The following is a 25172-nucleotide window of genomic DNA, read 5'->3' as shown; positions in this document are numbered from 1 at the left end:
CAAGTTTTTTTGCAGACACTTTTGAAAAAGCAATTTGAATAATTTTTACAACGAAATTTTAATTTTTCAAATTACCAACGTTTTCCGGCTACCTGACTCACGAGAAATTAAAAATGAAAAGGGTAATCAGACTAACATTTAAAAATTAATTACGCTTCCCTTTTTGTGAGAATTCAAAATTGCTCAAATTTTTATACAAAGGTACTTTTTTACTGTGGAATGTGAGTAATTGATGAATTAATACGAAAACCACTTTACATAGAAAAAGGTTTTTTTAACTATTGTCATTTAATTTAGATTTAGGATAAACATTTGATATAGACGTTTGATAAAAACTCTGTTCACTGTGTTTTTGTGGAATACATTAGAGAGCATTACGATATTATGAAAAAATAAAAAAGGTAGTTTTACAGACAACATTCAGGTGCAAATCATGCATGTGACAAACGTGGTACAAAAATATGGTGTACGTGCAAAATCTTTAATGCGTCGAAAAAGTTTTTCATGCGTCATATTTTGACCAAAGCCCTTCATTATTTTGATACCACCCTATGTAAGAACTTAATTTTAGTCATTTGATAAAATGACCTTGAGAATCGAACTCAACAGTCTTTTTAATTTATAGAATAAGTTTCTACTTAAATAACATGCACAATTCTGTAGCATGCAACGTCATGCGATTAAAACAAAAACAAAACAAAGTCGGCAAACTCAAACCACAGAGAAAAAGGCTTATTAGGTACACTTTACTAAATTCAGTCTACTAAATGATGCTGTTACTTACTATAATCGCATTTAGGAAGGTAGGTGTCCAAAAGAAAAAAGTACGAGTACTGACTCTCTTAATCATTTCGAAACCTAATTAGGCTACTAAATTTAGTAAAGTCTAATAAGCCTTAAAGTCGGAAAATTCAAAAAAACAAAAGAGAGACACTCGAAAACTTTAATCATGCAACATGCTAAATGATCTAGTCTGTCACCTGAGAAGAGAATAGCTTCTTCAGTCCAATAATGGTTGACAATAACAGGGCTATCTTCGAAATCAACAGGGCCTTCCCGACCATGAGGGCTAAGACCTTAAAAGTCAGGGCTCCGAAAAGACCGAACTTCAATGCGGCTAGCGCTAGGACTGGCCCAAATGGCTTCTGACGGCCTCTGCCACTTTCATATACTTTTGGTGGTTTCATGGATACACCTGGAAATCAAAATAAAAATAATATTAAGAACCAGTCTTACCTAGGAGTATTGGGTTGCCCAGGTTACTGAGTTGAGGAGATCAGATAGGCAGTCGCTTTTTGTAAAACACTGGTACTCAGCTGCATTCAGTTAGACTGGAAGTCGACCCCAACTTAGTTGGGAAAAGGCTCGGCAGATGATGATAAATGTTGGCAAAAAAATTCTTATCAATTACAAAAGTTCTTTATCCTCACTGTCCCACAGAAAGCTACTAAGGTTGAATCAATTGCAGTATATTTCAAAGGTATAAATTACAAAACAATAGCCAGAAGAAAAGCCTTTCAATTTGACATTAAGATAAATGGGCAGTTTTACTTGATAAGTAATTTTACACTCATTTGAGGAAAATTTGCGTGGCTGCTCTTGGGTTAGTTATTTTAAGACTTTATTGACTAGAAGCGCTCTTATAAGTGAATTCATCTATATCTATATCTATACATATACTAAATCTGCAAAAAAACTGTGTCTGTACATTGAATATATTAAAAAAATAATAATTGGGTGGGGTTTAGAAACAGTAATGGAGCACAAATCCAAAAAAAAAATTCTGTCTGTATGTCTGTATGTCTGCATGTCTGTATGTCTGTATGTCTGTATGTCTGTTTGTTTGTACACGCTAATCTTCCGAACTACTGAACGGATTCCAATGATTTTTTCTTTGTTGTATAAGTATTAAGCCTGGTCAACATATAGGCTATAATTTATCTTCGAAACTTGAAGACCTGATGCAGAACTCCAACAGACCAACAAAACTATAAGAGATACAAAAATGGTGCCATGGCAAAAATTGTTTCATGTGATGAGCATTTTCAGCTGAGATAATAAATTTGAAGATCTGGAACACCTGATGTGGAACCCCAAGAGCCCAGCTTCTCTGTACCATATACAGGTATGATGTTTTAGCAAAAGTTGTTCAATTTGATAAGCACTTTCTATTGACTTATACAAATTGAAGATCTAAAACACCTGATGTGGAACTCCAGGGGCCCAGCTAGACTATAGCATATAGAGGTATGACGTTTTAGCAAAAGTTGTTCAGTCTAATAAGCACTCTCTGTTGACTTATAAAAATTGAAGATGTAAAACACCTGATGTGGAAACCCAGGAGCCCAGCTAGCTTATAAAGATATGACGTTTTAGCAAAAGTGGTTCAATCTGATAAGCACTCTCTATTTTGACGTATAAACATCGAAGATCTGGAACACCTGATGTGGAACTTCAAGAGCAATACTACACTTGAAATGTATAGAAATGAATGTTATGAAATAGGTATGGCGAATCAAAAAAAAGTAATTAGTCCGTCTTTTAGATAACCCTAAAATAATGGACACGTATTTTTCTTTTCTCTCTCTCACAAACAAATAATAACGAAGATACAACACGCTTGAATTTTGTGTTAAGTCACTGCTTAGTACAAATTTTACATACCTAGACGTAGCGTTACGAGCCCCCACTCTCTGACTTTGTTGCGTTATATCTCATTATTATTTTGTATGTCTCTTCCAGACCTCGGGACCACAGAGTTCCGAATTTTTGGGAGGTAAACGTGGGGCCGAAGCCAACACGCTGAAGACCCTTTGAGACAACTTTAATGAAATGGTGACACAAAACCGACGATTATCCCTTTATACGCTATAGAAATGAACCCAAGGACAATCCCCGATGGACGTCGTTAAAAAAAGACAATCCCCGGTTCTGTGCTAAACTATTGCTAACTATGGAGGAAAAGTACTTGAGCTATTGTGATGGGATGTTAGTGGATGACAATGTATTAGGTACATGTAAAAATGGCAGGTGGAGACTTGCCACCTCACTTACTGGGCCCCCGGGAACCAGTCACTGAATAGCAACAAGAGGGCAACAGGTACATGAGCGGCTGTAGGGTGAGGATACCTCGGTGGACTTTAAACGCTGATTACGCGCTCCCTGTGCTTACCATGAGGCACCTACCCTCCGAGCAGGGCTACTAATCCTGCTCTAGCGACTCCACTCTGGACGGCCAAGCCAAGCCAGAGGCGTGAGACCTACCCCCGTCATGGTTCACTCCGACCGGCCGGAGATGGGGGACAGTATACTCTCCCTGGAAAACTCAGTATATATAGCCCCGCGGGGTCGCTACTCCCCGTCATCAGCCTCAGATGTCCTGCGGTGCCTGTATCTCATTATTATTGTCGTTATTATCTCAAGAGCCTTTGTCCCAAATTATGTTAGGGTCGACTTCCAGTCACGATGCAACTGAGTACCAGTGTTTTACAAGGAGCGACTGCCTATCTGACCTCCACAACCCGGTTACCCGCTCAACCCAACACCCCTTGGTACGACTTACTGGCTTCTGACTACCCATAACGACTGCCAAGAATGTTCAATGACAGCCGGAACCTACAGTTTAACATCCCCTCCAAATAACGGTCATTGGTATCCAAAATATACGTAGAAAGTACATAAGAACTTAGAAAAGTTGCATTGGCAGGCACTTGCCAGACCTGGAATCAAAGCCGCACGCTCATACTTGAGAGATTGGTTCTCTACCCACTAAACCACCACGACTTCCACTAAGTCACCACGACTTTGTCATCTATTTAATGTTTTTTTACGTAATAATACGTGTACCTAATATTTTTGCCACTCACAACTTAAATGCGGACTAATTAGAATCACCACTTTTATCCCTATGGTCACGTCTATTGCGGTTCAGTTCTCAGCGTTTTGTTTAGTCTACTGTGCTTTTGCCGTTAAAGTACAAAAATTAAATATATGGAACGTTTCTAATGGTTATGCGTATTCCGTTGTTTCCAAGTCAACGGGCCCTTAAAATTAAATATCAGACTATTCAGATCTTTGATTTTGCTGACCCCGTAGTCGCTGGCATAAGGGACAGGATCCGCGTACGAAGTCGCGGGCAGAAGCTAGTTAAAAATATGCACATCCGACAAAGTTCTTATGTTTTTAGATCATTCAAAGACGGAAGGTTGGCAAGCCCAACATCACAACATGACCCCAGATAACATTTTAACGTCTTTGGAAACGCGTTTTCATGTTCAGTAGACTCGATAGTTTAGCGATACACATACTATTTATTTGTGATCCCCTCAAGGTCCAGGGTATATATTTTTCAGTATGTAGGTAAAGTTAACGTTAAAAAGTCATTAATTTATTCAACGCGGCATAAAAATCTGCATTTTTGCAAGAATTTCCCAAAAGACAGCCCATGTCTTATGTGTTTTTGTTCTGAAGAAAAATGGCAGAACAAACTTTCCTTTAACACCGCTTAAATATTATAATCTTTGGATTCATCAGACTTACCAACACCAAGGCTTCCATCCTTCTCCTGTTTACCAGAAATGACGAGGTCAGCGTCATTCAGAAGCCGGTACCTCAAGGACCGTGAGCTGACGAAGTACCACAGCTTGTCCATGATCAACTGCTGAGCCTGGTCTTCTAATGATGTACCGGCTCTGGCGAGGGTTTCTGATTTTATGGGGATTTCTGCTGCGGCGCCGTGGCTGGAAGTTTTTGCAAGAATTTGTTAATCTTCTATAAACTGTGGTAAGTTTTTGAATAATTAGAGGTTGGTTTCACAGTTCAAAGCTCAAAAATATTTTTCTGAAAACAGCATTTTATATAAACTTAAGCGAAAGTTAGAATGATAAAATTAGATGAAGAATGGAGTTATTTACATAAAAAAACACTATAAAACTACTGAATACAGTTCAGGTCCAGTTAAGGTACCTGTATATTTCTATGGTAAAGCTTAAAAAGTGGGATATAAAATAAAAGAAAGCTACAAAACTCTTGTAACATTGAACATTCAACCAATCCCGAAACATTTTGCCGTACTTTAGGATAAAAAGTTTTTCATTAATGACGGAATAAATTAGGGTCTGTATGCTTTCAAACCTTTTTGGTAATAACCTAAGAGTTTAGGGGCATGGAGAACAAAATAACTAGCGGAGGTGCCATAACTGAAAATCGACTTAGAAAGTAGCGCGCCAAAATGCGGGTGAACGGGAGACAAGGAACGTTACTGTTTTCGCCCTTATACGCATTTGTTGGACCCGATAATTTTTTTTAATACCAAAAATCATTGAAAGTTGTCTCGAAGATCCCTAACGCCTTGTTAGTTCACTCGTAACTGGTCGTTTTAGTCATGCCCCCTGTCTGAATTCGACCTAGAAGACCTACCTACATTATGGTATCTCCACTCATCTTTCCTTACTCCATTGTTAAGGGATTGTAAACATTGTTCGTACATATTTCATTTCTGTCCAACTACCCCTTTTTAATTTATGAGTAGAGTTGAAACTTTTTTCTTGTTTTTATCGTTGCTTGGTCAGGGTAATTTGTTTGGCAAAAAAGGAGTTTGAGAAGAATATTGATTGTTACTAAGATTATATGATGAAAGTTTGTGGACTTGGATGTTTGTTAGTACGATTTCAGGGCTGAACGTATTTTAATGAAACGTGGCTGTAATAATTATAACACTAAACTAAACAATTGAGTCCATTTTAATACACATAGATGCTTAGAACCTGAAAAAGGGCAAGGATCCTTTTTTCCGAGAGAAAAAAGAGGCCCCCTCAGAATACGAGTAAAACCGCGAATAATAGTAAGACTACTTATACTTCAAGACTTAATTGAATTGGCTGAAAATTACTGGCACTCAGAGGTAGCTCGACCCGGAGAAGGGACATATGATTCTTAATCCCCATAGGGGGTATGGGAAGTAGATTCCTCGGGACACGAGTGCAACTACAAGGAACAGCTAGTTAACTGCAATAAGGGGCTCACCTCTCATCAACAATCATGACATCTTCCCCGAGCTGGAACGAGGCTGCCCTGAGCATCCGATCCACGTAGCCCACCAGCTCGATGGCGATACACGAGGATGTCTCCCGTTGGACACATTTGTTGGTCAGGCCTCGCTTTAGAATCTCTTCTGGGGATTTCTGGAATTAAAGAATGGAGAAAATTAGTTGAATGTTTGGCTGTATGTGTGAATATAAATTATCGGTAACTTTTCCACGCATGTCCAGTAGGAATAGCTACATCGCGTATCTGGATAAAAACTTTCCTTGATATAAGAGGAAGAGATATTTTTTTTATCAGGTGGCTAATTTCTGTTGTTGGGCATTAAAGCCAGCAAATGAATAAACTTTTCAGCATTATATTGATTCTAGTTTACTTCAGGCTTTCAGAATTGACTTTGCTTATAAGTGTCTTTCTGGTGTAACTTTCTTGATTCAGTCGTTTAGCTTGAAAATTAATAAACTAGCTGTTTCTTTAAATTTTATCCGCATTATGGGAAAACTTCCCTTACCCGAATAAAACGTAACGTGTCATTCTTCTAGTAAAATATTTTTTTTAATCGGTTAATATAAAAAACAATTTTAAAAAATTATAATAATTACGACGTAATAATTGAACACTAAATCCACATACGTTGAAATATATATATATGTATATATATATAAAAAAAAAATAAAAAAAAAAGCTGTTAATAATGAATTGTACAATATTCTTTTTGAGAGATTTAGGATTATGTTTTTGAGCACACTGTTGCTGTTTTACATGAAAATAAACGAAAACCAAAAAGACAATTGGTACATGACTATTTTAGGTACTTATTCATAGAGGTTCAAATAAATAATCATCACCATTTATGGTAGGGTCGGCTTCCTGTTTAACTGAATGCAAGTATTATTCGATACCCCTTGGCAAGAGTGATTGTTAAACTTTCTGAACTCTGACTAAAAACTGCTAAAGATGTCCAAGTGACAGCCGGGACCCATTTTAACTTTCCCTTTAGAATACGGACGAATTCTTCATGACATAGATTCCCATCCACGGACTGATCGCACCAAGCTTTGTTTAAGGTCTCTGATCAATTGACCCGTACGGCTTACTTATACAAACAAATAATAAAACAGCTTCCTATACATATAAACAATCTTATTAGTACAATGTAATCTATCTCAATATATATGGCAGAAAAACTTCTGCCTACATAATAAATTATTCTGATAAACTGCACATACGTAACGATCATAACACTAATCATTTATTACGGTTTTCTTATAGATTTATCTCTCCGATTTCTTTATTTTTGTTCAATATTAGTTTTTCACGATGTTTTCCTTCATAGATTGAACTTTGGTATGATTTGCTACAGAAATAACATTATTATTAAATAGTGTATATACTATGACATGTATGTACATATTGTACATACATTGACCTTTTGGCTTATAAATAGTCTTAATACATTATCATATACTTTATTATGCAATGGGTCATTTTGATACATGAAACTTAAATAATATAAGATTAAATATAATTATATATGGTATCCTAAAGTTTTTTCTGGTTACCCTTTCAAAGCTACATAAACATACTTGACAAACATATAAATCTATTCGTACTTAGTTTCTGTGGTTAGAAAAACAGCTTTTGAACTAATGGAACGTTATTTATTTTGCAAATGAATGGAAAGTACAGAAACTGCTTAAGTAGGAACTGAAAGTGAGTGATATATTTCTAGAAAACATAATAAGTCTAGTCGAAAAAATAACCAGCCTATTTTACTGACTAGAACTTAATTTATTTTACGCCTTTGTGATCACCAAAAATAATTCCAAGGTCTATAAAGTAAGTTATCTCTAGATGTATAAACTTAGTCGATTTGGGATGTTATATTTTAAACCAAAACCTGTTTATATTGTTAATACATATAACGGTTACGCGAATAGATAGAGTGAGGAATGAGTATATAAGAGGAAGTTTGAAAGTGGCGCCGGTATCAGAAAAACTGCGTGGAAACCGGCTGTCGTGGTATGGACATGTGATGCGGAGGAATGAGAGTCATGTTGTGAGGAAGGTGATGAGTATGAACGTGGACGGATATAGTGGAAGAGGAAGACCAAAAAAACGATGGATGGATTGTGTGAAAGTAGATATGGTAAGAAAGAATGTTACTTGTGAGATGACGGCAGATAGAAGAGTATGGAAGAAGAAAACATGCTGCGCCGACCCCAAATATCATTGGGATAAGGGCAGGAGGATGATGATTAACTTTTTGACTACGATAAGCATAATATACTCCTTGAGATAAAAAAAATAAAGCACCATTTCGACAAAAAAGTTGGAAAAAAATATTGAGGTATTTAGCGGCGTTTAAAGTCCATCAAAAATTACGAACAATTTAAAGGGTTTGAATACAAAACATGTTTTTTTTTTTTCAATATTATTATAAGGCGTATACTATTGATGTTACATTTGTGAAATTGAAAGTTTTTAACAGTTTTGACCAGATCTTAAACAAAAACATACCAATAAAGGTTGACTGATATTTTCTATGTTTTTGTATAAGTAATACCCATCATTACAAAATCATGAAAATAATACATGTAAATTAGGTATCTAAATTGTTGCATTTAAAAACGGCCAAACCACAAAATACCTAATAATATCTAATTTAAATTGCAAAGCTAGTTGATATTTTGTATTTATTAACCACATCAAAATAGTTTGTAAAACCGGAGGTATTGATGTGGTCAAATTAAAAGCTTTTATAACATTTCTAATTACTATTGTACTCGTATAATGTTGAATTAATTTGCTTAGCTAGTATGAAATCATTCGTTGTTGCCTGCGGGTTTACAGTATCCTTAGAGAAAGTTAACTTCCCCGATATTTTTTTAACTAAATCTGAAATATAGTTTTCAAGTTTTTGAGATTAGTGCATTCATCCAAAAACGGACGGACGGACGGACGGATAGAGCAGCAAAAACAATTAGGTCCCGTTTTACCCTTTGGGTACGGAACCCAAAAATATCATAAACACAACAGATTATAGTCTAAATTGTAATAAAATTATAAACCTTACATTCAAAGAAAACTAATCTAGTCACATTCACAACGTCTCTATTTTGTACTAAAACAACAACATCAGAAGCCTTGTACAGAATTTGAAACGTCAAAGTTCTGAAAACTGATGGAAATCGGTACAATAATCCGGATTCAGCCTATAAAACCTCCGGCAGGATATTGTGAAGCTGAAATAGTTTGGACAAAGCCCGGATAGACCAAGAGCCTGCGGCTACCAGACATGAATTATTTTGATAGATTGCTGCCCCAGCTGAAGTGGTTCATATTGATGTAATCTTAAATTATGTATAATCTAAGACAAAATGGTGTAAAAATATTTGGGTAAGGCTTTTTTATGTCTTTAAAGGCAACGATCCGTCAAACGTTTATCTTTAACGGCCTGTGAATTTTCTTACCAGAAATTTTGACATTAGCTCCTTATCAGTAATGTCAAATTCCTTTCTCTAGTAGGCAAAATAAATGATAATATGTTGGAATTTGTTGCAAAATTAACGATTTGATTTGAAACGGTCGATAGATCGTTCATACTCACTGCAAGACGTACACACAAACTTAGACCTTATTAATAACATACATAAAATAACGAAGGCCTCGCAGTCACTGGCTCCTGGACTAAAAAGGGAGGTTTAAGGATTTTGATTGAATAATTTAAAAGCAACCGTCCGTGGGGAACCAAAAGTTATTTTCGAACACATTTTGTTTACAAAATCATCAAGTTTATTTGGAAATTCTGTTTGTAGTAAGTGTTAAATGCGTATTCTTTTGAGCAACTGTAGTATGCAAGCGGATGGAGCTAAAATATTAAATTTTTATGGATGGATTTTATGCTTGTCCATCATGCTAAAACTGGGTGCTAGATATGTCCATATTTTTGCTTTGATGCAAGCTCCATTAGGTTGCGTTTTTACTGCCTATATTAACAAAAGAACAAAAACAAAAGAATATCCTTTCATAGTCTTCTAGTACTAAGTTTAGAATCTTTGAGAACGCAGAGAGAAGAACGAAAATCTTATGTTTACATTAAAATAATTTGACAGGGTGAAAATAAAATGAGCATCATGCACAGGTCCATAATTACCTAGCAATAGCTCAAAAATATTTTCCCGTATAATGTATTACCATAATAATATTACCCATTTCCCTTCTACCATTTCATTTTCCTGAAAATCTCTAAAGCCGACCAATAATTTCGCCCCTTTCAATAAACTTACATTCATAACTGCCTCTTGAAACAATATGGATGCACGTATCAATAAATTACACTTTCAAATACACAACTGACAATTTCTTCCTCTTCTCAGTAAAACAACACAAGAAGTAGATTAATGTTAGTTTTTTAAGATCATCTTAACTGCTGGTAATTGTCGTGATTATCATACAATGGTTTGACGACATTGTCACTTATTGGAATGAAAGTAGCTGTTAATGCGATGTTTGAGCGTTTATTTATTAATTAATTTTGATTTGATTTGTTTCATTTTTGCAATTTTTTGGTCTTTTAGACCCGACTAAGTGATAGGTGGCAGGAAAAAAATCGAAAGAAAAGAAGAATTAGTGACTGATTTCTAAGCCTTGTTGGTCATTCGTTGATTTTAAAGTTAAGGTATACTAATTCAGCTTCTGTCTGTGGTTTCGTTTTTGGAACTACTTAGCGCATCTGGATAAAAAAAAGACTATCCTTGCAGGATAAATGGTAAGATTTTTTTAAGACAGGAAATTATTATCTTCAAGAGTTATGGTTTATAACTCTTCAGCATTTTAATATTAGGTAGAGGTTATTAAAATATACCACCTGTATAACATATGGCATGCTAATAAAGAATTCAGTATTATGTTTTAACCCATCACTGGCAAAAATATATTAAAGTTTTTCGCTATAAAATATCTAATTAGTAGCTTAATTAAATTCCAAATGAAACATGGAAACACTTATAAAAGATGTCATAGACAAATGCTAATTAAAATATTAAAGTCCTAAATTTTAAAATTACTTCAAATAGGCGTAGCTTAACCAAAAGCTACATTTTACCGACAAAATAAGAGTCTGGGTCCGAAATTATGACCTTTATCTGTTTTTTATAGACCCTTTTATTCAAGGTCTTACCATTTAATAGTACGAACGCTTTGCATAATTCCCTTGTCCCTTATTTCCCTTATTTTCATGGAATTCAAGAAGGGATGAAAGGGAATTTAGAACGATTCTGTGTATTTAAATCTACAAAGACACGTGTTGAAATATTGTGTTTGTTTTTTTTGTGTAAGAGAGAGAGAGATAAAAATAATGAGATGAAAAATTTACAGTCAAACATAATCACCTAATAACGCATTTCCTCAGGAACTAAGTCAGTAATTATTTTACAATTTTTTAAAATCATCGAAACAAAGGCTTTATTTTAATCCGGCACAACCGGAAAACGGCTACGAATAAATAACATAAAATTCTAACTAAAAAACATTGTCACTCCTATTTTAGACAGCAAATACCTACTCCTTAAATTTTTAATGTCACTATCATTCAAAGAAACCTTACCCAAAAAAAAAAACGCACCACGAAATAAAAATAAAGTCTCCCACAGACATACCCTTAACAGCTGGTTCTATTCACACGGCTACACCACTGGCCTACTTTCCTGACAATTGATACCTTATATCCAATGACGGAGCCCAAGGTACGGGGGAAAGCGACTTTCGATGCTGGTTTGTTTTTAATTACATATAGGTGTAGTGGGTTAATTGGAGCGGGGTGATGTGGGTGTAAAGTTGGATGAGAGTGTTTTTTTAGCCGACATTAAAAAAGGAGGTTGGGGTTGGATTGGTTATCTTAATTGTGGCTAAAAAAGATCAAGGTTTTAGGTAAATGATTGAAGATTTTAATTTAATTTTAAAGTTTTCAAATAAAAATTTGTGCATCGTTTTTCAATCTATTGAAGTATTGTTTAATTACGAAGACAGAAAAAGTAACAACCAAAGTGACCGCAAGAGTTGAAATAAATCTTAATAAAGGGCACAAAGACTCCGCAGGGCATCTGAGGCGGATGACGGGGAGTAGCGACCCCGCGGGGCTATATATCCGAGTGCTCCAGGGAGAGTATACTGTCCCCCATCTCCGGCCTGCCGGAGTGAAGCATGACGGGGGATAGATCTCCCACCTCTTGACTTGCCTTCATCGGCCGGTCAGAGTGGAGTCGCTAGAGCAGCCCGCTCGGAGGGTAGGTGCCTCGTGGTAAGTGGCGAGTGGGCCGGCGATGCTGGACCCACAGGGAGCGCGTGATCTGCGTTTAAAGTCCGCCGAGGTATCCTCACCCTTCAGCCGCTCATGTACCTGTTGCCCTCTTGTTGCGATTTAGCGACTGATTCCTGGGGGCCCAGTAAGTGAGGTGGCGAGTCTCCACCTGCCATTTTTACGTGTATTTATTACATTGTTATCGGCAGATGCCATAGTTCCCGTAGTTTCCCCATTCCTAGTCCATTAGCATCCCATCACAATAGCCCAAGTAGTTTTCATCCATAGTTAGCAATAGTTTAGCACAGAACCGGGGATTGTCCTTGGGTACATTTCTATAGTGTATACAGGGATAATCGTCGGTTTTGTGTCACCATTTCATTAAAGTTGTCTCAAAAGGGCTTCAGCGTGTTGGCTTCGGCCCCACGTTCGCCTCCCAAAAATCCGGGACTCTGTAGTCCCGAGGTCTAGAAGAGACTTAAAAATGCGATACTACTGGATATTGATAAAACTAAATTTACATATAGGTAACACACCTGTGTCAAATATAGCATGTGTTATTTTGATATGTGTTGCAAGCAGCTCGCTCGGGACTCGATTGCAAACGCAAGACGACGTATTAGTAGATGCGCAGTTTTAAATCGCTTTGTGGGTTTTAGAAGACTTTCACAAAGCAGCCCGGAGCCTGGAAGCTGGTGATTGATACACCCGTGCATCGGAGAGCACGTAAATGTCGGTCCTGCGTCTGATCTCTCTCCGGTCGTGTCGGATTACCGTCCCATCGGGCTATGAGAGTTAAGGAATAGTGAGTGCACCTGTGTCTGCGCAAATGCTCGTGCACTATAATATGTCCTGCGTAGTTGGCTAATCTCCTTACATGAGAACAGCCGCCGTAGCCGATAATCGGCTAGGAGGACATCATCATCATCAGATGCGCAGTTATTTAAATAGCTTACTCTTTTTTTTGAAAAAACAACATTGACAAAATCATTCCATTTAATAGTTTCCAACATAGTAATCTATTGATATCTGACACTTACGCGAATATTAGACATTTAAATAAAACTACTTTTACGGATTTTATCGCGGTTATATTATATTATTTAATCCTGACGTTTCGGATCCTTTACAGCATCCATGGTCACGGGCAGACTAAGGTGTTGGTTGTCTTGATATATTAGTTACAAACAGCTACCCTACATTTTGTTAATTATTATTGACAATCCGATTCACGCAAAACGAGCTCACTGTATCCTTAGGTCATCTACTTTCATCAGTAATCTACTTTAACTTACCAAGAAAAAAAAAATCCTAAAATCGCTATCCGCTCACCACTTACAAACTCATCAAACAATGTTAATGAAACTTGGATATCGACGCCGACTCGTTGATAATTACAGCGACAAGTGAAAACGTAATTATAAAGTTCCGATGTTTAACCACGGGTTAGTTACTAACAGTTATCCAAAGAAGAGTTATGGATCGAGATTAATGGTGATCGCTTTTCTTAATATGTTAGTTAGTTTTTAGCAGTTTAGTCTTCATTAATTTCGAAGAGTCGTGGTGGCCTAGTGAGTAAAGAACCAACCTCTCGAGTATGAGGGTGTGGGTTCGATTTCAGGTCAGGCAAGTACCAACGCAACTTTTCTAAGTTTGTATGTACTTTCTAAGTATATCTTGGACACCAATGGCTGACAAAATGGTGAAGGAAAACATCTTGAGCAAACCTGGACTATATTGTAGTCTGAAATCACCAATCCGCATTGAGCAAGCGTGGTGATTAATGCTCAAACCTTCTCCGTGTGAGAGGAGGCCTGTGCCCAGCAGTGGGACAGTAATAACAGTAAACGACCGAGCATTGCGTTCCTTAACCTTAAAATCGATCAACCTACACGGCTGTTAATTATGCCACAAACCCCTCATTTATATCATCAGTTTTTCTTTATGCAATCTAAATTATAACACCTTAACTCGATCAAAAGATAATCGGACCCTTCCAAACCATTGAAAACCTTAAGTAATTCAAATCTGAATGCCCAATGTCAACTTAAACTTAGTAGTAACTTAAGTTAGAATTTCCAAGTAACCAATGGACAGCAGAGGCGTCACTTATCTATCTAACGTTTCTTGATAGTTTATGTAATCTTGCGGTCCTTTGATTGAAGTTTCAATTCAATTAGCAGATTAAGTTGAACTAAGATAACGCTTATCACACTTCGGGATAGTCATCTTTCAAAATTTGTAAAGAAAATTATGTGTCTGTCTTCATTTCTTATTGAGTGAGCTGTAAGCTTAATCACCTAACAAGCCCTAGTGTCAGAGTTTTTTCAAATCCGCCTGACGGCCTCTGACGTGGAATTGTAACAATGACTACTACTGAGTAGCATTCGGGGACGCCGGCTTTACGTGCCTTCCCAAACACGGGGATGTATTATGGCTCACTTCGCTCATAACAAAAGATTTATTAGGTAACTTTAACATCCCAAAAATGATATCTCAAAAATTCGGTTACCCTGAGGCACAATAAATAAAAAACCAATTAACACAAAATCGCATTTAAGTGCCTTATATTCTATCAAAGACAATTGCCATTGAAGCTTTAACCGTGCCTCAGGATATGTCTTTGTACAAAATAGATCTAATTTCCGTATTTCACTGAGGGTATAATTATTAGTATAAATAAATATCTTTAACGTGCCTTTAGAAGTTATAAATATACAAGGAGTCTTTGTTACTGTGTTTGTAGTACATTAGGAAAACAAGATATAGGAATAGTGTTTTAGCTCAAATTCTGTAGAACAAGGTTTCAAATATACAAAGGGGTTTGTGTATGTGAAATAGCTGGGTATTTGTTGTGGTTTTATTTACTTGAATTCTAACAGTATCTATATACTGTTGTACTTGGAGTTAAACTGATGAACGCTGGCTGCTTTGCCGATGATATATGCATAGTGAAGAGTACACTCATATTGCACTAATCTTATAAATGCAAAATTTTGTTAGTGCGTGTGTGTATGTTACATCTTCACGTGAAACTTGACAGTAATATGGATTCTACATCAGAATTATTATCTTAGAAATGTGATGTAGTCTTTATCTATATACGTATATATGTATATCTCAGATTACAAGACAGTACATAGAAAAAACAGCTTGTATAACTATGTATTAAGATTTATTATCAAAACAAACCAAATTGTAGCAAGTAATCATAATAAAAGATATCATAAGTAATGATAGTGCTAATATAATAATATTAAGCACTTTTAGCAGTGCCCATAAAGTGGCTTTTAGTAGAGAAATTACATTAAAAGCTGTAGGTAATCATGATTAATATAAATTATAACATTTTATTGAAGTATATTATAATGGATGCCCTTTATTTGTCATTTTAGAACACCTTGTAGAAATAGTAAAGAAAATAAGAACTACTTCAAAGTTAAATTGCAACTATTACAGTATAAGCATATTTTTAAGTGGCGTTATTTACTAACTTTATGCAATCAAGCTTAATTAGTCTCATTGATATTTTTGGGTACATATCAAAATCAGTTTCACTACTTCACTTATAAAATATAACAAAAATACAATACCAGTTAATTTTAAGCTATAGCATAGCTTCTATCGCAGGCCTTGAGCGCGGGGACCAAATCCAGAAATTCCGTAACGAAAAAACCTCACACTCCCCACTCCGACGGGCACGGAGGTGTGGCTTGAAGGCCGTGCATCGTCTAACGTCGTGTCAGTTCGGCAGTCTTCGACACGGCGCTGTGTGTCGTGCGATTAGACGTATTGTACGACTTTTGTCAGTGACAGTTGATACAGAATGCTATGCAATAGCTTTACCGCGGCAGTCCCCGATTGCCACACGTATTTTTTTATTTTTTTTCAAATCTTGGCATGAGTAACAATATCATAACAAATTGGCCATGTGTGTCGTCAATGTAGATATCATCACCTGCCTAGCCTTTTCTCAACTATGTTAGGGTCGGCTTTCAACCAGAGGCAGCTGAGTACCTGTGGAGCTACTACTTATCTGACCTCCTCAACCCACCAGAATTTACAACAATAGTTATTCATTGTTTCTAGTTCAACTACTTATAGTTCGGCCATTCAGAGAATGCGTTCCTGACACGTCGCGATTGAACTGACGACGTAACTTTGCAATGGCGTTGCAGTTACGATAAAAATATTTTTGCTGGTTGTTTACCGTTTTAACAATTGAGGAGCATTAAAACAACATTATTATATCAATAATCAATGAATGTTATAATTTTGTGCCAAACTGAGTGTCAAATAACTTGGTAAACAATATTTTTCTAAATCTATACTGCGCTATTACAAGGTTATGTCAGCGGTTTATATTTTGTAGTGCTGTGCTAAAAATAACAGGCAAGTATCGTAATCTGTTCTTATACAGTTATAATATAAAATAATACGTTTTGATTTTCTTTTTAAGAATTGGAAAATAATGGACTATAAGACTTAATTATAACGTTTATGAAATATAAAAATAAAACTATGACCAAACCGCATTTTTATACTTAGATTAAAAATGGTAACCCCAAATGGCGTTATGGGCCGCCATTTTGTGACGCTAAAACAGTCGTCCGTTGTCGTTTCGTGCGCATAGACCACGTTTTTCAAGTGTTTTCGATCTGTTTTTATTTGATTACCCGGCTTTTGTTAGACCGAGATATCAGGATTGATTCTGTTATTGATAATAATATAATTATACATGTAGGCGAAGATGATGATGAAGACACCACCTCCTCAAGCAAATCGGAGTCTGATTAATATTCTGTTCGCACATTCAATTCAATGTACTTGTAACAAAGAATAAATAAAACAATTTTATTATATGAATATTACCTTTTTTTGGTTTCCACTTAAATAACTAAAATATAAAACAAATGATTCCGCCAATTTAAAACGAAAATAATCTTAAAATAATGCGGCGGTTCATTTTGAAGGAACGGTAACGAACTCAGTGTTATGTTGTGCCCATCACTAGTCGTGACTAACTGATAGGTGTCAGGAACGCATTCTCTGAACGGCCGAAGTATAACAGGTTACTGATAACTAATTAGTTACGACTAACTGTTTGACTAATATACATGGCTGAGATGTGATGCGAGTAGTTAACAGTAACTTCAATTAAAACACGCGTAACTAGTTGTCCGTTATGTTACACACGGATGTCAAGGTTGGGTGACTTATTGGCCAACATTTTATCGGTTTCCGACTTAAAGGTATAAGTGTATGTATATTTAAATGTTTGCTATAAACTGGTGTAGCTAAGTTACAATATTTATCAACGGACCAAAACATCCAAAATCACGTGCAAAGTAAGTGTGGTTGAAAATTAAAATTTATATTTTTTTGTTAAAAGCAATTTTATTTCATGTTATTTTAATTTTATAGTCGCGTATCTATCAATTAACTTTATAGTTCAATCTAGGAGCTAGGTAAACAACCAAAACCAGCTACTACTATTGAATAACATATAATAAACAAGACTTCTTTGAACAAAAAAAGAAAATAATATTTATTTTTGAACTGTCTCTATTTAACATCCCATGTAAATATTTTGTAAGCAACATATTAGAAGCATTAAATAGACACGACTACAACATAATAATAATAGACATCACCATATTATGCTTTATGTTGACAATTTACGTTTCATATTCCATTTCAAAAGAGTTTATTCACGGACAAATATATTGTTAAGTCCTATAAATTAGGAATATTTTTGAAAACCTGTGATAAATCTATCGTTCGGGGAATATATTTATATTATTTTCTATAGTAATTGAGAAGAATATTATTTTGAGTAGATAGTATATAAGTATATTCCAGATGTTTACATTTAACATTTACAAAGCTTTTGCAAACAAAATCACAAATAAACAACCATCGACCGATTCACGACTTTGTGTATCCACATGAAAACCTTTATTGCTTTTACTTTTTAATTTAGATTATTCTATTTTCATTTTCAGTATGCAATCTCAGGTTATGACTGTAGTCTTTCATCATCATCATCTCAGCCATAGGACGTCCACTGCTGACCATAGGCCTCCCCTTAGATCTCCACAGATACCGGTTGGAAGCGACTAGTCTTTAAAGTAAATTAATGGCCATCCGAAGCCGAAAATCGATCTCAGTGGCGTGCACTTGGAGAGGCCTATGTCCAGCAGTGGACTGCGATAGGCTGATGATGATGATGATGATGATTGGCCATTCTTCCCACCAGTATATCACAATATAATGCGCCATAACAATTCAAAGGAAATTCATAAGCGTTGCGTGAACGCACTCAAGTGTACCAGAGCACCGCTTTCAGTCAAATACCGATAGTCTTGATTTGTAGGCATGCATGTGATAATTAACTATATTGCCCAGTTAGCTTTCCACACTTTTTTACGCGTTAAACGACAATCTGTTTTAATTGGGTGGGTTTTATTGATTAATTGTCTGTTCTGTTTGTTAAAAACTTCTCTGCTTCGATGGCTGTCATTTGAACATAGCTAGTAAGTCTGATAACCAGTCTTACCTAGAGGTATTGGGTTGTCAGGGTAGCTGGGTTGATGACTGAGTTGTAAAATACAGATACCTACTCAGCTGCATCTGGTAAGACTGGAAGCTGATCCTAACGTAGTTAGGAAAAGGCTAGCCAGATGATGTGATCTGGAGTGGTGGAGTCTGGGATACTCAAAGAAAATTTCTCCTCACAAATAATACTTGAAAGCAAACTGCACTCAAAGAGATTAATATCGGCGTAAATACGAATGAGTGTATATTGTGTGTTATATTCTCCAACAATCCTTACTAATATTTAATAACTAATGCGAAATTTATTCTTTTTGTCTGTCTGTCGCGCTTTTTCGCCAAAACTTATTTAAGTTAACTTTGAGAGACAGAAAAGATAGTCTGGATTTGAGGAAGGACATAAACTATTTATTCTGCTGCAAGAAATTTGTCTCTTCGGCCGCGGGTAAAACCACGGGTAACAGTTAGTATACAATATTTGCAGATTATGCATATTTACTTGAGTTATGAAAAATCCTTTTTCCGATAGATATGATGAGGATTAAACGAGTAGAGATAAAATATTTAGTTCAGATAGAATTTAAATGTGTGTCTGATTTCTGAAGGTATTATGATTTTCCATTAAATCTTGTATTTAGGGCTTTTGCGCACTGTAAAGTTTTTGCCGGCCGATAGTTTGATCAGGGTCATAAACTCGTAGGGAGACAAATTGTTATGAGTATTGTAAAGATCAGGTCACACCGACTAAAAAGATTGATTGGATTGACGATTCGTTCAAAACAGTACGTTTTTGTAAGAGATTTCATCATAAAGATAACGTAAACCACGTCAGCAAGATAAATGAAAAGAAACTAGAGCCTGTTAGGTGATAAAACCAGTAGGCCATACAAAAAGAAAACAAAACGGTTTATACATATTAGCAGCAAGATTTTGGCCAAAATTCGTGCAGATTAGAGACGTGACACTTAAATAAATGAATAAATAAATGAATCGATATTTTCTATTGGACTTTTTATAATTAACAATTATTATTCTTAGTAAATGTTTTTTTAAAAGTACTTCATTAATATAAGTAATAAAATTATCATAAGTTTTTCGACGGCATCAGAAATAATTTTTAATTGTCTTTCCAATTAATTGATTCCATTAGTAAAATTGTGACTTCTCATTTATTCGGAAATCCGAATCAAAGGAAATTGAGATGCGCTGATTACTTTCATTTAAATGATGTGAAGTATGAATAATTCATTTATTTCCAATAAGTACACTGGACGTTAATTCGAAGTATCCTATTAATTGATTAATATTGTAAAGCTCAGTAAAAGAGCATTCGATAAATTAATGAAATCATTGTAATTCGCTTGTTTGTGATAAAATTAATATGATTTAATTATCTCGAGACTTCACAGTTTTGTACAAGATAATAAAATATTTTATTCAAAAGATTCACAATATATATAAAACCATGTAAAAGCTATGTATACCTGCGTAATTAAGAGAAATAAAAGACAAAAAAACTTCTAAAAAAAATTACATCACATATCTATAAAAAACCAATGAAAACTCAAAATTAATTAATTAATTAGCAGCAGTTAAGAAAACTTCACACACTTTATCGATACGAAAAAAAAAACAATAATTTCTCACCTCTTTATCGATTTCACTCGCTCTCACGATACCGAAAATTAGGACCGCTAATAGGTACGCGCTCTTCATTTTATCGATATATTTATAGTCTTTTCACTTCACTAACACAATTTCTGTCGATATTTCAATTGGTACGCGCATATAGCAAATGCTTGAAACTCTGATGGTATAGTTTTATATATGAAGACGCATCACTGATTTTCTGCAGTGGGGCATTCAATGCACTATTGAGAACATAGTGCAGTCGTGTTTGTTTGTCTGTCAATTGTACAGAAGTAAAAATATTGCTACATAGATTTCTTTTTTTTTTTGGCTAGATTTTCCCTTAAATTGTGTTATAAATAAAGTCAATTATTTGGAGATTACAATGAATTTTTAGCCCATAAAAGTATCCGCGTACTACCGACTAAACAGTCGGTCGACAGTTAACACGAAGCATGGTTGTTTTTTAAAATAAATCGTGAATTCAATTTAGTCGGTCTAATACCGTCAAAATACCCAACTTTTGTAATGTACAAACATCATCATACTACACTGATTTATGAGCCCAAACAAAATATCGTACTAACTATACTCTAAATGAGCAGTATATCAGTATAAAAACGAATTACCAATTCACCAATTCCTAGAACAAAGTGAGCTAACATTTACTTAACATAAGTGCCCCTAAAACGGAATCAAAGGCAAAAAGTATTCCCATTTAGGCACGAAGATACTGTACAAAAATGTAGCTATTTTTATATCTTTTATAGTCCCTTACATTACTCCTACACTGCAAACTTTTAGTCGGCCGATAGTTTGTTTGGGCTCATAAATCAGTATGAAGATGAATTACATTACAAAGATCAGGTATTTAGCCGGTATCAGATCGACCGAAAACTTTGATTGGAATTAAGATTTTATTTTAAAAAAATGGCCAGACTGTCAACCGACTATTTAGTCTACAGTGTGCAATTTTTTGTTTACTACTCTACAAAAATCACAAATAGAAATTGTTCCCCCTTATTCCCCATTGTGTAGGTAAAAATTATACGAAAATAACTTCTGGAAAAATATTTTTAATATAATATCCGAGACAGGTAAAAGGGTATCCCACGCGTAAAGTATCGTTTTTATAAAGAATGAAAAAGCAAAAAATAAAAAGATTATAAGCTGTTTTTATAAGTCCCAATTAGTGTGTTAAATTGATTCGACGAAAACTTCGTTCAATTCTGTAAACAATCAGTCTAATTATGTTATCGATTTTTCTATTATTGTGTTATGAGCATGTACTTGATTGATTTTATCAGGTCTAAAAGATAGACAAAAATAATGAGAACTGAAAGAGATATTCACATGTTAAATAGACTGTAAATACTTCGCGTCAAACTTGCCTGTGTTAGTAATTTGTCGTTATGGTAGAGACGATCAATTAGTGGTAAAAATTTATTACTTAGGTTTATAACATAAAGCTTTTGCCCGCGACTTCGTTCGCGTGGAATAGTGACTTCCGACAGATTTTTGGTTTGACCAATAGATGGCGCTATATATCCGGAATAAAAACTACCCTATGTCCTTTCTCAAGTTCCAAACTATGTCTGTACCAAATTTCACACAAATCGGTTCAGTAGTTTAGGCGTGAAGAAAAGACAGACAGACATACAGAGTTAGGTACTTTCACATTTATAATATTATATAGTTAGGATGTAACTGCTTACATACCTATGTAAGTATCTACCTACAGGTGTAAGTGTTCATAACAAAATATTAATTTTTCATTAAATCTACTGCCATCTGCAAATAAAATATATTAAGATATACTGATCTTTACTCAATTTGCGTTCCAATTCACGAAGCTGATCCATTACGAAGCCTTTCAGTTGAAGTGTTCGTCAATATAATTGGTTTTCAATCTAGGACTTCAATTGGAGATATCTTTGCTTACAAGTGGTGGCCATTTTGATTATGAATAATTGAACTCTGTATTTGCGTTTGAATTTAATTTAAAGTTGGGAAAATAATTTTAATTTGACTATGTTAATTATATCGGGTGTGTCGTTCATAATCACATTAAATCATATCGCATATACTTTATGATATTCTATGGCGAATTGTAAAAAAACATAAGGGACTTTTTTTCAATCATCAGTGAACTATTTACCAGGCATCTGACATATTTTCTTTACAAAAGCTGTCAAAACGTCAGCTGTCAAAAAATAACCACAAGAAACAACAGTCCCTACAAAAACTATTGCAATGAAAAATACGCCTAAGATCCCAAGCAAACCCGCAGCACAAACATATCTCATGCGTACAAAGGTATGTATTGTGTATTCCGCATTGGCGTAACAGAATGCAACAGCTGTTTCTCATCCCGCCATTTTGTAAAAGTCAGCTGACCAACTGGGAACAAGTTTGAAGATTCAAGTAAGTAGTGTTCAAGTTTTTCAAAGTCAAAGACATGAAATAAAAATTATGTAGACCTATCGCAGATTCCCAGGAAAAGTCAAAAGATAGGTATAGAACGGGCAAGAAACTCTTTAAATACTTACTCTTGTTTTTTTAGAGGGCTACTTATGAAACCGTTGACAACCAATCATGGCAAGGGATACCGGGTTGCAACGATAACTGTGTTGAGGAGGTCAGATAAGCAGTCGCTCCTTGTAAAATACTGGACCTCAGATGCATCCAGCTAAGACTGTAAGCTGACCCAAATTTAGCTTGGGGAAAGGCTAGTTAGATGATGGTTTTTTTAATATATTCTGTGTTCTTAGATTGTTTTATACAAGGGCTTTCTGCTGCTTTAAGACAATTCCCTAAATAAATTGATAATGGGCAATAAATGCAATGTTTTTAAAAACAATATTCATCTTTGGCCGTTTTATATCATGATAATATTACTTGTAATTTGTTGCATTGTGATGTTGAGCTTGAGATGGCTAAGTTGTGGTCTAGTCGCCAAATCATACAAAGACAATTTACCCACATGTACACACACTAAGGTATTGTTCACCCATTTTCGTGAGTTAAACATCTGCAAAAGGGCTAAAATCCTTTACATGAATACAACATATTTTTCAACTCTTTTCACAACTTAAATGTACTCAAAAGAACTTATTTATATTGAAGTTCAACAACAAACGCAATGCATACTTTGAAAACTAAAACACGGTACAAAACATGAATGAAAAAGAATGTGTGTTCTACAATGGCCCGAGAAAAGCCAGGAAAACTCTTACAATAACTTTTTTATATATATATAGTAAAAAACTGGTCAAGTGTGAACCAATCTTATGTCAAGGGTTCCTTGCTAGTTTAATTCATTTGTAGATCCGCATACTGCAAAAGACTAATCATAAAACCAGAAAGTGTGATAAACCTGTCTCACCAAAGGGCATTGGGTTGCCGCGGCCGGGGTAACAGGGTTGAGTAGGTCAGATATGCGGTGGCTCTATCTTAAACACTATACTCAGCTGCATTTAGATAGACTGGAAGCCTACGCTAACATTATTTGGTAAGGATACACTGATGATAACACAGAAATGTGATCTTAGGGACTTCTTTTGTTCCGAAATAAGATTCTTCCTATCTTGTGGGTTTACTTTACCAACCCGGCAAGCTTTAGTATAGTAATGTCAAATATATCTGACAGCCTCTGGTAGCAGTAGTCACAAGTAGCCGTGTGGAACCCTAAAAACAACGTCTTAAACGCCCACTTTTCGATACCAATAATATATTGTGACTATTGGAAAATGCTTCGAACAAGTTTCTCTCGTTTTGACTTTTAGTATAACATTTTATTGGCTTTCCCAGATAGGAAGGGACCAAAAACTTTTGCTATTTTCTGGCGTCGCGCCAAAAATTGAAATGATGAACGATTTTGAAGAGTTTTGAGATAAATAGGAAATATGTTACGATATTGGAGTATGTTAGAACGCTTGATATAAGTTTTCTTCACGAAAACTTGTAGGTTTTGGTGTCAAGGTATTTTTGAAATATGGCGTTTTGGGAAAATTAGTTGATAGCACTGCATTCGTTCACTTTGATAGTTGCTGGGGAGTTGCGCCACTTCTTCCTAACGAAAAGTTGTAGGAAGTAATCGGGCTGTTTTAGGCCGCTGCCTCGAATTTTGCGGGCAGCGGGGCGGCAGCGGCGGCGGCGCGGGAGCGGCAGGATCTTACGCGTATAATCAAATGGACCGGCCCTCGAATACAGCGGCGCGGGAGCGGGCAACGAGCGGTGAGCTCCAGTCAAAACGGTGACCGAACGCGCCGCCGCCGCTGCCGCCCCGCTGCCCGCAAAATTCGAGGCAGCGGCCTTACCCTTTCTTTTGACGTAAAATTGCTTTTCAGATTTTCAACAAATTTTCATAAACTTATTTTGATTTTCGTTTGATAGGCATTATCTCCCTGTAAAACACGGGTACTGCTGAACCGGTTAGACTGAAAGCCGAACCCAACATAGTTGGGAAAAGGCTAGGCAGATGATGATTGTGTTTCACAGATCATCACAAAAACTAATCAACTTGAATCTAATAAGTAGTTTTCACTCCGAAAGTGATATAATACACGAAAGTGCATCAATACCATTATTCTTAACAACGATAGGTGCTATTTATTTACTATTTTCAATCATGACTATTTCATAA

At 35.6% G+C, this 25172-nt stretch overlaps 1 protein-coding gene across 1 annotated transcript; it reads right to left on the bottom strand.

Moving 5' to 3' along the window:
- Window positions 1-968: 968 nt before the first annotated feature.
- Window positions 969-10271, bottom strand: LOC124641729. Its single transcript, XM_047179895.1, has 4 exons — window positions 10254-10271; window positions 6025-6182; window positions 4540-4739; window positions 969-1195 (listed from the first exon to the last, which is right to left on the bottom strand). Exons 1-4 carry the CDS (start codon window positions 10269-10271, stop codon window positions 969-971), a joined length of 603 nt encoding a protein of 200 aa, XP_047035851.1.
- Between the last annotated feature and the right edge of the window lie 14901 nt (window positions 10272-25172).

The sequence above is a fragment of the Helicoverpa zea genome, chromosome 23 (genome assembly GCF_022581195.2).
Source record: "Helicoverpa zea isolate HzStark_Cry1AcR chromosome 23, ilHelZeax1.1, whole genome shotgun sequence".
Classification (NCBI taxonomy): domain Eukaryota; kingdom Metazoa; phylum Arthropoda; class Insecta; order Lepidoptera; family Noctuidae; genus Helicoverpa; species Helicoverpa zea.
Note: the sequence above shows the minus strand (reverse complement) of the source record. Positions and strands in the feature narration are given on the sequence as shown.

Bases quoted from the DNA above. Each gene is read 5' to 3' on its own strand.
- LOC124641729 (XM_047179895.1), bottom strand. The intron at 4,740-6,024 runs GTGAGCCCCTTA...AAAAACTTCCAG, and splicing joins GTCATGATTGTTGATGAGAG to CCACGGCGCCGCAGCAGAAA. The intron at 1,196-4,539 runs GTAAGTCTGATG...TTTGATTTCCAG, and splicing joins GGATGGAAGCCTTGGTGTTG to GTGTATCCATGAAACCACCA.